This window comes from Chiroxiphia lanceolata, chromosome 4, assembly GCF_009829145.1.
Source record: "Chiroxiphia lanceolata isolate bChiLan1 chromosome 4, bChiLan1.pri, whole genome shotgun sequence".
Taxonomy (NCBI): domain Eukaryota; kingdom Metazoa; phylum Chordata; class Aves; order Passeriformes; family Pipridae; genus Chiroxiphia; species Chiroxiphia lanceolata.
In genome coordinates, this window is record NC_045640.1 from 58,763,301 (window position 1) to 58,779,385 (window position 16,085).

At 41.3% G+C, this 16,085-nt stretch overlaps 2 protein-coding genes across 2 annotated transcripts; one reads left to right on the forward strand and one right to left on the reverse strand.

Moving 5' to 3' along the window:
* The first annotated feature begins 12 nt into the window (after window positions 1–12).
* MRPS18C (mitochondrial ribosomal protein S18C) lies at window positions 13–2,640 on the forward strand. Its single transcript, XM_032686623.1, has 6 exons — window positions 13–95; window positions 189–262; window positions 1,445–1,528; window positions 2,003–2,060; window positions 2,378–2,437; window positions 2,518–2,640. The coding sequence occupies exons 1-6, from the start codon at window positions 44–46 to the stop codon at window positions 2,592–2,594; spliced, it is 405 nt and encodes a 134-aa protein (XP_032542514.1). The 5' UTR covers window positions 13–43; the 3' UTR covers window positions 2,595–2,640.
* Window positions 1,196–10,163, reverse strand: ABRAXAS1 (abraxas 1, BRCA1 A complex subunit). The gene is made up of 9 exons (XM_032686622.1): window positions 10,026–10,163; window positions 8,813–8,903; window positions 7,446–7,482; window positions 6,508–6,574; window positions 5,641–5,834; window positions 4,904–5,023; window positions 4,501–4,585; window positions 3,901–4,009; window positions 1,196–3,750 (listed from the first exon to the last, which is right to left on the reverse strand). The coding sequence occupies exons 1-9, from the start codon at window positions 10,110–10,112 to the stop codon at window positions 3,323–3,325; spliced, it is 1,218 nt and encodes a 405-aa protein (XP_032542513.1). The 5' UTR covers window positions 10,113–10,163; the 3' UTR covers window positions 1,196–3,322.
* Between the last annotated feature and the right edge of the window lie 5,922 nt (window positions 10,164–16,085).

Sequence of the window (16,085 nt, forward strand, 5' to 3'; positions counted from 1 at the left end):
GGAGGCAGTGACGCGCGGGCGGAAGCGACCGTGCGCGAGTATCATGGCGGCACGGGCCGTGTCGGCGCAGGGTCCCTGGCGGCGGCTGGTTCCCGGTGTGTCCCTTTCGCTCCCTCCTCCCTCCGTCCCTCACTCCCCCCGTCCCACCTGTCCCGCCGCCGCTAACCCTGTCGCTCTCTCCTTTGCAGCGGCGTTGTGGGCGCGCCCGCGCCGCCTGCAGCACGAGGGGCAGCCCCAGGCGCAACCCGAGCACCCCGACCAGGTGAGGCTCCCCCGAACCCCCCGTCCCGCCGCCCACCCTGCGCAGGAGGGGCTTCGGCCGGGCTGAAAAGGCCCGATTCTCCATTTTCAGCCGTGTCTGAAAAGGCTTTGCCCTGGTGGCTACGGATCCGTTGTGTTACAGAGCAGGAGGTCACCGGCTGCTGAGAGTTACGGCACCATTGATCTGTATTTCAGTATTCTAAGTATAGTCCTTAAACCTGCTGCCTCAGTAACCCGAATGTGGAGCAAAAGCTTTGGTAGCACCAGCTGGTTTCCTCTGTATAGCTGAGAAAAAGACTTAAGAGACTGCACTAGGTTTACATTAAAAAAATATGTGGGTTTTGGCACCAGCAAAAACTTAAAATATTCCTTCTCTGCCCAAATTCTACTTGTGCCTGCAAAGTGCATATAAATACCTCAAAGGCAGATGCCCAGAGGATGGTGCCAGACGTTTTTTGATTGTGTCCAGTGACAGGACAAGGAGCAGTGGCCATAAACTGAAACACAAGAAGTTCCACCTCAGCATGAGGAAGAACTTCTGTACACTGAGGGTGGCAGAGCGCTGGAACAGGCTGCCACAACGGGGTGGTTGTGGAGTCTCCCTTTCTGGAGCCATTCCAAACCCACCTGGAGGGCATTCCTGTGCAATAGGATGACCCTACATTGGCAGGGGGTTTGGACTGGATGATCTCCAAAGGTCCCTTCCAACCCTGACAATTCTGTGATTTCTTGCGAGGATTTGGTGTTGGGTGTATTCTGAAGCTTGAGGAGCTTTTCAGTCCTTGGAAATCTCTCTTTAAAGTGTGTGAGCAGACAGGAGCTCCCTCAGGCCACTTGCTTTGAAATACTTTTCAAAAAAAGACTCTTGTGACTTATCAGACAGAGCTTCTGCAGATATTGACTTCCGAGTAACAGGTGTAAGCACCGTCTCACTGAATGCTTTAATAGACTTGTTACAGTATCATTATTACTAAAATGTAAAAGGTTGTTTACCTGTGAGAAGTCTTTTAGATGGCTCTGTACCAATCAGTGTGTTAGGGAAACAGTTAGGGAAGTTATTTAAAAACTTCAGTGGTGCCCTAAATATCTCTTTTGGTTTCAAGGTATATCTTGCCTGAAGGATTCAAAGTAACAATTTATTTTCTGGTGAAGCTTAAAAATGTTAAAAATTCTCTAATTTCAGCCTATACAAATGGAGAACCCTTATAAGGAGCCTCCAAAAAGATGTATCTTATGTGAAATAAATGTTGACTACAAGAATGTGCAGGTGAGTGAAAACTCATGTCCTCGGATGAAGGTAAGTGGTTTATGATTTTTAAATGTGTGTGTCAGAAGTCCACAAGAACTGAAAAAAACCCAACCAACCAACCAACCAAAAAAACCCCCCAAACATAAAAATCCATTCATATGTGTAGGAGTTTAAAACTTGAAAATGTGTGCAGATTAAAGGTCAAATAATGTAGTTATAAGCTGATCAAGCTACTAGTTCTGTGTGTTAGTGTGACAGTTTTGTCATTTACCAAATAAGAGTCCTGGATTACAATCTATCTGTCATACAGCTTAAATGTTATGCCATAGAAAATACTGTTTAGTTCCAAGCTCTACTTTTTCTTTAGGTAGAACTGTGTTTTGAAAAAACAGATGCTAAAAAAAAAAAGAAAAACAGAGGGCAAGTAGTAATATAAAGTAAATACCTAAAAAAAGTTCTTGAACTGACTTTGATTTTCTTATTTTTGAGTAGCTTCTTTCCCAGTTTGTTTCTCCTTATACTGGGTGCATTTATGGCAGACATATAACAGGTATGTGAAGTATTAAATTAAAAATTTACTGGTTAATATTTGTGTTCTTCTGAGTCTAAGTAACTGTGCTTCAGCAATCTTTCCAAAAGTAACTGCTACCAATTCTATAAATTTTGTAAGAGTATTCCTCTGACTTAGTAGCCTGCATCAAGGAATAAAAATATCCCTTAATTATATGCATTTTGTATGTAACAGTAAAAGCACATGTGCATTTTTCTAGGAAGACTTAGACAAAGATAGAGGGAATTATCAGTAATATCCCTTTCACCTTTTAGACTAATGGCTTGTTTAGTGTTGAAAATAATTCATCTCTTTAGGCTTGTGCCACAAGAAGCAGAGGGAAGTTACAAAAGCCATTAAAAGAGCTCAAGTACTTGGTAAGTATGATTATGCTTCTAAGTTTTCGAAGGCAAGCTTACTTTTCTATTAAGAATACCTCCATCTTATCTTTTTACAGGATTTATGCCAGTTGTGCTTAAGAACCCACAATTTCTCACAGACCCCAAGATATGTAATATCAAGTATCCAGAGTAAAATGCTGTAAAGAAATAAACAATAAAACTGTGTTTCATGTTCATATTCTTGCTTACTGGAAATGTGGTTTTCTAGCATAGTGTGTGGTTGACTGAGGGTGGATGTCAGTTGGATTTTTATTAATTTTATGAAGTCTCTAAAATGTATTGTCTGAAGGAAGTATGAAATATTAAGGCAGTAAGAGAAACTGGCAGCTTTCTGGACCCCTTTCTGAGCTCACAGGTCTTGTTAAACTTTAGGTGGCTGTTTTTTATCCTGTCTGGATTGTAAGATGGGGGGAAATGAACAGGTACTGGTTTCCTAAGGATAAATTAAAACTATTCAAATTGTGGCAGTTGAAGTAGACTGCTAATTTTAAGTTATCTGTGTTCATTTGGTGCTACCTGCATCAGATTCTGCTGAGGAAAGGATAGTACTGCTTCTTCAACAGCAGCTTGAAATTGTATTAGTTTGAGGCAGTATGTGCTTATCTGACTGCTGGCATAGTCTTTAAACCCTGAGAGAGAGACTACAGATGGAACTCTGAAAGGCAAAATGAGGGAATGTCATCTGGACATTGTTATGCTGAACAGGATTCATGCACTGGACAGAAACCCCAGACAAACCCTGTATGTTTTGCAAAAATGCATTATGTTATATACATCCCTGCAGTGCTGACAATTGACACATCACTTGAATATGCTGGCAGTAGCTTTTGGTGTGAAGTCATCTGACAAATCATTAAAAGATCAGAAAGTAGGAGAGTGTGGGTATTCATTTGTGTCTCTATTTTTTTCCAACACATCCTCATCTGATTCAGTGCTGCTCAGTGTAAGCTTCCTGTCCTGGTCACTGTCCTCTGGGTCTGCAAGTGATTCTCGGTGAAGCTGCAATGATCTGGATTTCTTGAATGACTTTGATACTGTTGTGGTCCCTCTGACTTTACGCTTGGTTAGATGTCTTGTTTCAGCTTCAGTGAAGTCTCTTTCCTCTACCATGAGAGTCAGTTTGTCCGTGACGTTAATATTATGGTTAATGTTACAGCAGCTCTTCAATATCTGTTGGCCTTTGAAGGAAACAATACATGTCTGAAGTCCAGAATTGGGGAAAAATGTTTGCAGTGCCTGACAAAGGAGAACGTTCTCCTTTGGCTCTCCTGTGTAGTTTCTGCCTTCTCCTGGGGAAAAAAAAAAAAAGTTACAGTTGCAAAACCTCTTGCACACTCCTACCCCTGTTTTGGCTGCCTCAAGTTCAGAAGTGTTTTCTGCTTCTGCCAATTGAACAGACTTTGGAAGTCTAAAGCTGGCATTACATTTGGTTAACTTACCTGAACAACCTTGTTGCTTTTTCCTCTTTATTTCTTCTTTTAATTGCCTCACCTCTGCTAAGAGTTTCTCTACAGATCGTTCACTGACTTCTACTGTAAAGCATATTTTCTGCAAGAAAAAGAGCATTTGATCAGAGTAATAGTATTCACAGAAGCTGACTTTAACCTTGTTGCAAAATCCTTAAAGGTACTCACGATTAAGTTGGACACAAAGTAGTAAAAAGCTTAAGTAATGAGGTTGAGGTGGATTTTAGAGATCACTTAAACCTTGTGTTGAATGAGGTGCAGGATGTTTTATTTGTTCCTATCTAAGCAAAGAAGATCTGATAAACTACAGATAGTACTCCTTCAAAATAATCCTCTTGTGAGAATTTATTAGTGAACTTGAAGATTTATCAGTGTACTTCTATCAAATGGAACCTTAAGTCTTCAACTTTGAGAACATAATGTGCAGCTGCTGATAGTAAATGGAACTCCCTGATCTTTCGGATCCCCTTCCAAGACACAGGTTTGTTTCTCATGTAGTGCAAGATGTTGTACCCTCTGCTTGACTTCAGTTTTGTAGTACTACCAAAGGTGAGGCAGGTATGCCTGGCTTACCTTGAGTTCCTCCTGCAAAGTGGCATACATCTCATTTATCTTATGAACCTCTTGCAAGGATCCATCCTCGTGAAAGAACTCTGACCTGTGGGCCAAGAATGTAACTGTATAATTGCATGTTAGTTATCCCAGTGGTTACTTAGTAGGAGCTTTAAAGAATAAATAAGCATTTTGAGCTTCAGTAGCAGGTGCCTATGTTGAGACAGACAGCTGCTCTCCTGGCAGAGTATGGGACTGAACTAATTTCCAAGTGTGGTGGAATGCTAAATAATTGCAGATAAAGGACGAAAAGTGAGCAGGATATAGCTGTAGCATTTGCAAAAACACTTAAATGCTTTTATAGAAAGGTAAGTATAGTTATGTTAACAGGAAGCAACAGCTGTCAGTCGATATGTCATTGTACCTGTGTTGTCTTACTGCTCTCACAAAGCCAGAAGATACGCAGGAGCCAGACACTGTTCTGTAGCCTTGCTGTTCTGCCATACCCAGATTGGTAACCACCAAAGGGACTTTCTGGAAAAGACTTAAAAAGCACAAGTATGAAAACATGATCTATTAACATCCAGAGGCCTCTTTTTGATAGTTAACAGTTCTTGACTGTTAAGCATCCCAGATGGGCATTTACAGTATAGTTAGTCCTTGCTAAATGTATTACATGACACACAGATGAGGCTAAAGGCAAACTCCAGGAGCAACCAGACACTGAACCTGTATTATTTCCCCTGTTTCTGAGTACAATACACAATAATGCAATACTTGCTTGTTAAGCCTAGCCTGTGGGCAGCATGTCTCTGAAAATAGTTACCACCAATTTAGATATCTTAATATGTCAAGAGAAACACCATGGATGGTTGAAGTCCTATACAGAAAACCAACCTGATCAAGAACAGCTTATGTACATAAATATGCTGACAGTGTCTGCCTGGTGGTGCTGGCACTACAGATATAAAGGGACATCCCAGAATAGAGTCCCAGGGTAAGCTTTGAACTGTGCTCTAGCAATATAAGGAGGGACCTTACCTAATGTATAAGTTTCAAGGGTAAAATAAACAGTGTTAACAATTCATTTGCAACAAAGAAAAAAAACCCACAACTGTTTCAAGTTAGAGCACCCACTGTAGAAAACAAACCAATTATTACCCTTCCTGTGGCCGATGTAAGGCATGCTCCAGTCTGTAAGTAGAACAACTTTCTGTCATCACACTAGAGGTTAATAGAAGGAATACAAGACCCTGATTTGATAGGTGTGACTGCAGGTTCTTATGGAGAAGTCTCTCCCGGAATGTCATGGTCTGGTCTGTGTTGCGTCTGAATTTGTACCATCCTATTACACTCTGTAGGCAGAAGAAAAATCATTGTTAGTGTTGAACTGTGCTGTCCCTGTGTGCCACACTGAAGCAAGGTTGATACAGTACAAAGTCACAAGTCCGAATTGTTTGGTGATATGTACATAGTCAAGCAGTTAACTTGAAACCCTTAAAACATCTAATTCCAGTATGGCAGCTTCTTTCCTTCAAAACCGTGTGTTGAACCGGCCTGTTTCTGAGCTTGTGCTCAAGCTGAAACTCTGCAAACTTTGTTCTGCTATTTTGTGGTTTGTTTCTTTTCAGCTTATACCTTCCCCCTGTAAAAATTTCTTCTGTGGAGAAGACTAATTTTTTTTGGTCAAATGGTGCTTAACCATTTGAGCGAGCTGACCTTAATTCATCTTAAGCTAGAAATTGATAGAATTCCTTTGGGATACTTGAAGTGTTAACTTGGGAAATTAATAAGAACAAATAAAGTTGTGACATATGTGTAGCAAACCCTACATATATATAAGAAAGATAACCTAATCTGGTTTTTTAGGGGGAAGAGATGATGGATCTGCCTTGACCAGCAGCATATGGGACTAGCTAAAAGATTTCAAATGAGGAGAGAAAAAAAGCTTGATGCAAAAGGTATCCAGAACAGCCTCCAAAATTTCAATAAGCTCCTCAGTATGGTTTAGATTTGAAAATAAAATACCTTCTTACAGCCTGATAGTATTTTCTTCAGGGCAAGTTCATTCAGTTCTCCTGCAGAATTATAAAAGCTAGAAGAAGAAAATTAGGACAATTAGAGGGGAAAAAATGCTACTGTAGAAATAACTGTTCACTAACATTCTGGTAATCATCTCTAATAGTCTTTTCCCCCTCCTATTAAGCATAACAATATGCTGCCACAGCTTCTCTGCTTGGACAGAGCAGGTGATTTCATTATTCAAATAGCTCTGTAGGAGGTCTTGTGCAGCCCAGATGCTCTTCTGGCATCAGTGCTGCTGGGATATAAGTTAAAAGTAGCACCTGTTCTCTGAACTACAAACAAATAAGAAGCCTTCAATTTGATATGAAATGTATTTTTAATAAGAGCTGGGTTTATTAATTTTCAGAAAGGTTTGAGAAGGAAACTGTGATTCTCCCCTTACAGGGGTGTAAACCTGCACAGCTGTGTTCCCATCTATGATGGAACTCTGAATACTAACTTTTGAAACTACTCCTGCTATGGGGCTAACAAGTGTTTCTTTTATTGACCCACTTAGAAGCCTACGCCTGTACCTTTTTATTTATTTTTAAAATTTTTATTATTATTATTATTTTTGAGGGTGAGTGGTGAGAATGTATGCTTTTAGTAAAGCAATGCTTTTTTTCAGTGTGTTGGTATTATTCTTTAGTTTATATGGTATCACAGCTCACCAGAAGGTGCACTGTGTCATATCTCTATTTCCATATATATAGGCAAACACCAAAAAAAAGACATAATGAACAAAAATAGTAATAACATAAGGCATTTTGCATCTATTATTCCAAGAGGTTGATATGGCTACTATAGTTGCATTGGGTGATCTTCTCAAGTAATGTAATATAAGTTTAAATCCTGAAGAGTTCAAGTTAGGCATTTTGTATCTGTTTACTTAAGGCTCTTACCTGAACAGCTGGTAGCAGGGAATATGCTTCTGTATATCTGGAAAGAGAAAGTAATATTACACCAGGCTCATCAGTTCATGATGTATATTCTTCTGTATGTTATGATCAGTATTAAACTCATAGCAGTACCAAGAAATAATTCTATATAATTTCTTAAAATCAAATGCATTAATAAGGTGAAGAAAGGAAATATTTAAAAAATATATTCTAATTAATTTGTTCAAATGTAAAGGGAACCACTTCTGCAAACTGTATTTTTTTGTGTATTTTGTCAAATGAAAAATCAAGTTGGGCATTTTATTTCTCTCTCCCTTCTGTCAAAGTACAGGAGTAGTATGTAATATGAAAGATTTCCCTTGAGTTACTCTGCAACAAGGCATAGATGCATTAGTAAGATGAGGGTGAAGAACAGAAACCCACAGGGTAGATAAATGGAAGGCTGACAACCAGAAAAAAAATAGTAGGTGATCTAATGGCATTCTAAATCCTTTTTTTTTTTACTTAAATTCTCCACTGTTTTCATTTTCACAAGATAACTGAAAAACACCTCCAAACTTTAGAGCAACTAAGTCTGCCTGTGAGAATGTAATGATAAGACTCTGGGTAACCTGATCAATACCACTGCAAAAAATTCCCCACATTTTTGGTTCAGCTGTGAGACTGTGAAGGAAAGTGTTACACCTTAATTGTATCCTAGAGCAAAACTAGAAAATGGGTTGCAATTTCTCCCTACCATATTTTCAGGAAGATTGGCAAGAAGGCACGTGCTGCATTACCTTGTTCTGTTTCTTTTTGTATAACTGCATTTGAAAGGAATGGAGTTAACTGTGTGTGCATGTATGTATAGAAATGTAAGGGCCAGTATAAAATGCACATCCACTGCAATCCCGTGAAGACTATAAAAAAAATACATCTGACATCTGCTTAATGAAATCAATAACAGCTTGCAGCCTTCAGACACAGTATTTTATAAGCTCCCAATGAGGTAATAAATGCTAATACATTACAGGTCACATCACTGAAATAGACCAAGTTTTTCAGGGCAACTGTAGTTCAGGAGAGTTTGTGTTGTCACCAGGACAAGGTAGGAGTCTAAACCCTAAATTACTTTCAATCTGATGAGATACTTGGTATCTATTCAAAGAACTAAGAACTAGTATTTATTTAAAGTTACTCTGTTTTCTGCAGTATATTGTAACTTTTGTAGCAATTAAAATGTTGCAAAATAATGTTTTTTACACCAAGGTGTACTCCTGGGTCTCACAGCTTTGATGTCGCTGTAAGTTTTTGACTGCCCTCCTTCAAAACTAAAGCATTCATATGTTGCCTGAAACCAAGCAGGGTATTAAAAATATGGACAGACTAACCTATTGTATAAACAACTTCAACATCATCCATTTGCGAGTCAGTAATGCTGTTCTTGGCTTCACCTTTCACATCTCCAAGGAGAAAACCTTCCTGTAGAGGGGAAGAGGAAAAAAGTGTTCATATTAACCGTAGCATTGAACAGACACTCCTGCTGTACTCGGTGCTGGTGGGGCCTTACCTCTAATCCTGTGTGCAGTTTTGGGTGCCACAATATAAGAAAAATACAAAGCTATTAGAGAATGTCCAAAGAAGGGCCATGAAGATGGTGAAGGGCCTTGAGGGGAAGCTGTATGAGGAGCGGCTGAGGTCACTTGGTCTGTTCAGCCTGGAGGAGACTGAGGGGAGACCTCATCGAAGTCTACAACTTCCTCCGAGGAGCAGAGGAGGGGCAGGCACTAATCTCTTCACTCTTGTGACTAGTGACAGGACTCGAGGAAACAGCATGAAGCTGAGTTGGGGGGAGGTTTAGGCTGGATAAAGGAAAAGGTTTTTCACCCAGAGGGTGGTTGGGTACTGGAGCAGGCTCCCCAGGGGAAGTGGTCACAGCACCAAGCCTGACAGAGTTCAAGAAGTGTTTGGACAATGCTCTCAGGGACGTGGTGTGACTCTTAGGGCTGTCCTCCTATGCAGGGCCAGGAGCTGGACTTTGATTGTCCCTATGGATCCCTTCCAACTCAGGATATTCTAAGAGGATTTTCCCTCTCATATTAAGTCCAAATGCCGTCTTCAGAAAAGGAAAAAAGGTGTCAAAATGAACTTTTTTTTTTTTTTAAACAGACCAGGTTTTCACTAATTTTTCAATACTGGCCCGTAGTTCCGAGGGAAAAAAAACCCCAAAACCAACAAGTAGTGACACGTCCTCCTCGGGTGTCTCCCGTCCCTCCTGTTGTCGTTCAGCAGCGAGCACCCCACGGCTGTGCGGATGCTGCCCGCCGCCCAGGCTCGGGCTGGGCAGCCATACCAGCCCCTCGCTCGCTCCTGGGCAGACACAGCGCTGCAGCCGCCGCAGCCTCCCGGTTTACCGGGAAGACCCCGCGTTTCCCCGCCGCTCGCACACAAAGCGACTCCCGTGCCCGGCGAGGCGGCAGAGACCCGCAGCCCTGGGGCCGCGCCGGGAGCCCGGGCAGAGGGAGGCCCGGCTGCGGCGCGGCCACGGCGGGGGCGGCCCCTCCCTCCCCCCGCTTCCTCGGTCCCCTCTTCCGCGGCACCCACCGTGTCCGAGTCGGTGCTGAGGTGCTGGAAGGCGAGCGCGCCGAAGACGAAGCCCGAAAGCAGGGCCGAGGTGCTCTCGCCCTCCATGCCCCGGCAATGGCGGGACGGGCCGCGCCGCACGGCGGGAGCCCCCAGCGGCCGCCGGCGGCAGCGCCGGGCCCGGGCGGGCACAGCCCGGTCCCGCAGGGACGCGGGCTCCCCTCAGCCGCCCGCGCCGGGGCGGAACGTGGAACGTGTAAAGGTTTTCTTCAGAAAGGGTGTCCTCCGATGTTTGGTCTTTGTGTGCTTTCAAAGCTAATCAACCAAAAAAAAAAGGCGATTTAATCGGTGAAAACGGATCACAGAATCGCGGAATCAATTAGGTTGGAAAAGACCTCTGAGATCACCGAGTCCAACCCGTGACCCAACACCACGGTGTCAACTAGACTATGGCACTAAGTGCCACATCCAGTCTCGTTAAATACCTCCAAAGATAGTGCCTTCACCATCTCCCTGGGCAGTCCATTCCAATTCCCAAGCACTCTTTCTGTGAAGAAATACAACCTAATGTTCAACCTAAATCCCCCCTGGCTCAGCTTAAAACTATAAGAGAGCAGCTAACAAGCAATCTGTAAGTGGTGTCCAGGTGTCAGAAAGACAAATTACTTGTTGGTAAAATCGCCTCGTTAAGGTTTAGGGCTGGACATGCTTCAACGATCTCAGCCCATGGGGAGGTTAGCAAAGCTTGGAAAGAGAGATGTATCACTCATAGTGGACATGAAGAATGTAATATTTATGGGCCACAAAGACATCTGGCAGAATTCCCAAGATAAGGAAGAAACTAATGAAGACAACTCAGCAACTGTGCTGAATCAGCTTCAACTGTGTGAAAGGTAATTCTGTCAGTGGAAGACGGCTACCACTGACTTATGGCCACCAACTCAAGAAACCCACTGGCCCAAAAGAATAGAAAGACTGAGCCTGTGGACTAATTAGCATAAGAAGCAAGAGAATCATTAAACAATAGAAGATACAATACTAATTAAAAGGAGAACTGTGTAACTTGTAACCAATGAACATTAATACCTTTGTTTGCTAAAATGTATAAATAGTGAAAAATTTTGATAGTTGGTGTGCTTGATTTGTGAAATACCACCAAGGACCCATGATTGTGCAACTCTGAAGTAGATAATCAATATCTCTCTCAAGTGTGTGGTGTAATTATTGGCTTATTACAACTGTGCAATGAATCAGATTTTGTGAACAACAGCACCAGACCTCACCTCCTCTGTGCTCACTTCTATCCTCCCTCACTCTCCCAGCCTCTTCCTGCCACCTGCCCATGAGACTTCTGGAAAATCATCCCTTGCAGTTTGCCTTAAATGGCACAATTCTTAAGTCTAAATTACTGGAGACTGAAACAATTGAAACAGTGCTTTGATTTAGGAAGGCTGCTCAATCCTCTGCGTCTCTGTGAATGTCTGTGAGTGCAGCCCAAGGGCTTGTCCCGAGGGTGTCCTGGCCCCATCCATGGCTGCCAGCCTCCTGCCTGCAAGCTCTGGGACCTGACGCAGCTCTGGGCTGAAAGGCAGGATCTGCGTTCATGGAAGTGCCTCATCGAGCTGCACTACGAGCTTTAGTTTGATGCTTTCATCAAAATGACCTTTAAACTGAGCTGCCTGGCCCACATCATCCTGCTGGGAGTGTGGGTGGAGTGAGCTGGGCTCATGTCTTGGGAATGGGAGGATTGTGTCATGCCAGGCTGCAATATCAAAAGGCATGGCACTGGCTAAACTGCTGTCCATAACAAGGCCATGCCTTTCAAAACAAGCCATGCAGCTGTGAAGATGTCTGGGTGCACTGTACTGTTTAGGATTGTGGTGAGAATCTTCTGAGTTAATAACCTAATAAATTCTGATAAGGAACTAATAAAATGATAATGCTGAACAATGCTGGGCAGTAAATTGTACAACTTCTTCCTCAGATATAGACCGAGTTTGCAGAATATACGTTCTGTATTTTTTCCGTTGTCACATTTTACTCATTTTTAATACTTGTAGTAATGTATTTTTTTCCCATTTTAGCAGGTGTTCCTGACATAACAGTCAGAAGAAAGCTCTAGAAAACAATTTCAGGAAGGGAGAGTTAAAAGTGATAACATTCTTTGAAATATGATCAGAGATCTGGTCTAAAGGCCGCAGGAGTTTTACCCCTTCAGGGTAAATCAGGCGAGCAAATGTTTGATTTCATCCCTCACCAGGACTATAGGTAAGCACATTCTTAGCCTTAGACATTAATTGCCTGACTCTTGAAATAGAATGTGTGCTCCTGTGGTCTTTTAAGTTATATTTCCATGCTTTTGGGGGCTCAAATATGTTTTTTTATGTTGCATATAAAATTAATGTTCTTAGCGTAATATTTTTTCCATTAAAACTTGTTGGCAAGATTTAGAAGGAGAAGGGTTAGTTCTGGTATATTTAAATAAAATTCTTTAAGTGTTATTTAAAATATATGTGAATGGTGCCAAAATTTAGAAGAGGAAAATTGTTGTGCTTCTTAGCTGTTGTTACAGTGGAGAGAGGGACCAGCTAGGACTTTTATTCCTCAACACACTCATAAATGATCTAGATCTCTGGATAAGGGGAACACTAGTCTCTGAATGATACAGAATGATGGACGAGGGTGATGGGAAAGAGCTAGCATGCATTTCTTACAATGCAGGCCATGTGGTATTAAAAAAAGGGGTAATAAGTACAACACAACTGAAGTGATACATTGCGACAAATGATTCCATTGTGGACCACGTTGCCGTGGTGAAGGCAACAAGAACTGATGGATGTGTCCATATTCCATAGCTGTTTGTGGAGAAAATGATGAAAGGGGATGAATGCTGACGTCTTTCAGGAATTGCCCCAAAGGACCCTGTGCTGTGTTTGCAGTCACTCCTAAGCCAGAGCTGGGAGAAAATGTTATGCATTTAACCAATGCAATAAATGTTGGGCATTGACAAATTATTGTATTGCATTTAGCATCAATGATACACAAATCATATACAAGATTTATATGGATAATATGTGAGGTACGTATTGAAAGACGTGTAATGCCTACACACCTGTGATATCTATGCCTTGCTAAGGCAAACAAATGTAGTCAGAACATGTAGTGGATTTCCCTGTTTTGTGATACAAAGACTCAAGCCTGTTGTAAGCTACAGGATACAATAAATAAGGTTCTGTAATTGTTGAATTTATGTTGTGTGGAAACAATAATGCTTGTGTGGTCAGAGCTAAATGTATTACAGTCATTCTATGAGTGATACAGTAGTCAAACATACTTCTTCAATGTTTTCGTAATTCAACTGTTGATGGCCAAAGATAAAGCATAAATAGCACAATCTTACTGTGGTCAGATATAAACACATATCTGTTTAGTGGTGTAGATGGGATCTGTACGGACCTTAAGAGCAGCAGACATAGATCAGTTAGAATGTTAATGCAGAGGAGTACAAAGTTGCATTTAAGTGCCTGAAAACAGTGTAGTTTCTGTAGATAAATATTGCACTTGACATTGCTATTACATGCAATAGGTGATCTTTAAGGGTATTCTGGCTTTTTGGAGGATTTTTTCACCAGGAAAACATGAACCTCAGTCTTGATAAATATCAAAACAAAACTACCAGAGATTATTTCCCCCTTGAGTAGCAATCAGGTGTGGAATCTGAGGCTGAAACATAGAGAAGACACAAACAAAAAACAAAAAGGCCCTTTTTTTCTCCTTTTTTTTTTTTTTGTTTTGTTTGTTTGGTTGGTTTTGGTTTTGTTTTTAAATTTTATTTTATTTTTAATTTCTGCAATTGAAAAAGATATATTCTTAGTAGTTTTCATGTGTATGTACACACATCAGAATTACTGGAGTGCACAATGTTCTGGTCAGTCCTGTTTGAAAGACTTTCTTATCCTGCAAAGCATAATCCTGGTACCCCTGAATATTAACTGATGCTGGCTAATCAGCCCAGGTTTTCTCTCTTGACCCTCTGTCATTGACTTACAAGGCTTTTCTAAGTACATCAGTCTGCTTTGTAGCATAGCAAAACTCATACAGAAATACCAGGGAGGCAGAAGAGCATTTAGCAATAGTAACACCTTCATGTGCCTAATGGCAATGCTTGTCTGTACTTCTGTACTTCTAGATGTAAGCACTTTTGGATCATGTTACAACTCAAAACAGTTAAACAATATACCCTGTATATTTACTATAAAAAATATACTATATATTTACTATAAACAATATACCCTGTATATTTACTATAAAAAAGATCAGCTGATAGATGGTTGACCATGATTGATTGTTGTGGTCATTGTCATTCGCCTCAGGTAGAAATTTCTCTTTATTAACCTTTAGGGAATGTATTACTTCAACATCTGATGCACCACTGACACATGGCTGAAGCTGATGTGTCAGTGCTCCTTTGGAACAGTATCTGCTGGGGACATACAATGTTCTGGTAGTCTGATAAGAAAGGCGTTACAAGAAAGGCAGGCTGCAAACTCCTGTAGGATATCCCCTCAGAGTCACTGGAATAGTTAGTACTGAACAGGAAGAAGGCATACCTGGAAAGAGTGGTTCCCAAAATTTCTGTGACTCTGTGATACCTTCTCTTTGAGGCCATGCCAAGTGTTATTTCCAGTCTGTGTCTGCAGTAGGGTGCGTATTGGGAAGGCAAAACCATAGTGGCACTTCTTGAAAACTGTTATGTCTCACTACTGTTTTTCATCTGTTCACAGTGTATATGAATCTGCTCAAAAGCTGACTGCTGTACAGGAAAAGGCTGCTTATACCTGATTTAACCCTTCCATGTAAGGCACTACAGATAGACAGAGGTCAGTGCCGTGTTTGCTTCTCCTTGCACTGAAAAAATAAATGGGTCGTAATTCTGGTTCCCTGTGACAATTGGCAACTAGGCATTAGGCAATGTTTCGCAATATGAAATTAGTAGAATGACCCCAAGGGATCAAGAGCCAAGAGTAGGTGGCTGACACCCATTTTGTCACCTTTTCATTTCCCTAGGAGACCAGAATTGTTTCAAGTGAATTTCTTATGCTTGTGGGTGTCAATTTGAGATTTGTTAAATTAAAGTGAGCTTTGCTCTTGAATTCCTCCTGTGTCACTAGCATCTCTTTCTTCTAGGTTAGATTTTGTGAACAGAGAGTTTTGCACATTGTCTTGCAGCTTTTCTTGACATTCAGGGTACTTTGTGATAAAGAAGCACTTGTGGCTATTTGGTATAAATTCATCAGCTGTTATATACTAGACCTTACAAATGAATGCTACATTCCGTTGCTGCATGTTTATTTGAATTATTTGCAATACCTTCACACTTCCCTCTCCCAGCTTAGAAATGGATATGATTGCAGCATGGCTGGCTGTTGGTAAGAGGGAGAAAGAGGGCAGAAGAATGACAATCAAAAGCTCTGTTTAGTCAGTGGCTGGCAGAATTAATTCTGAAAGAAATTACCGTGCCAAGGAAACTTGTGTAGCCCCATCACAAATTGTAGTTATTCAGCTCATACCGGAATTCGGTATAGTTCAGTGTTCTTTGTATATATAGTATGTATAGTTCAGTGGTTCTTTGGAAATAATAAAAGATCAATTATTGTGCTGGGGTGTAAAAAGCTATGCCAAATTTCTGATCAAAAAACAGGAAGCTGTGTTATGAATTGCCTCGAAAAATAAAAGATTTCTTTTCTTCTTCACATCATAAGCAAGTGCATCACCTTCATTCAGGGCAGAGATAAAATTCCAATCCATATGGATTTTGTAGTGCCTTTGGACTGGATAGTTTGACCACCTCAATAGAGAGGCTACTAGCAACTCTTCAATTCTTTCACTTAGAATGCCATCCCTATGGCCTCCTCTTTCACAAACCTGCAAGGGGCTGGGGCTGCCAGGCTGGCCCATGAATTCAAGATGATGCTTTCACTGCAGTGGGTTGTTGCAGTGCTATGTGTCCAGGAGCAAACTGAGTGGAATAGGTGTAGTAATTATCTTTTGCTGTGTGGAAAATGTGACATGTTTCATGAA

What these genes read in the sequence shown, in the direction of transcription:
- MRPS18C (XM_032686623.1), top strand. Translation starts at nt 44, where the DNA reads ATGGCGGCACGGGCCGTGTCGGCGCAGGGTCCCTGGCGGCGGCTGGTT. An exon ending in CTGGCGGCGGCTGGTTCCCG is followed by an intron (nt 96 to 188) that starts GTGTGTCCCTTT and finishes TCTCCTTTGCAG; the next exon opens with CGGCGTTGTGGGCGCGCCCG. An exon ending in TTATGGCAGACATATAACAG is followed by an intron (nt 2,061 to 2,377) that starts GTATGTGAAGTA and finishes TCATCTCTTTAG; the next exon opens with GCTTGTGCCACAAGAAGCAG.
- ABRAXAS1 (XM_032686622.1), bottom strand. Translation starts at nt 10,112, where the DNA reads ATGGAGGGCGAGAGCACCTCGGCCCTGCTTTCGGGCTTCGTCTTCGGC. An exon ending in TACTATCAGGCTGTAAGAAG is followed by an intron (nt 5,835 to 6,507) that starts GTATTTTATTTT and finishes TTCTGCCTACAG; the next exon opens with AGTGTAATAGGATGGTACAA. An exon ending in AAAGCAACAAGGTTGTTCAG is followed by an intron (nt 3,751 to 3,900) that starts GTAAGTTAACCA and finishes TTTTTTCCCCAG; the next exon opens with GAGAAGGCAGAAACTACACA.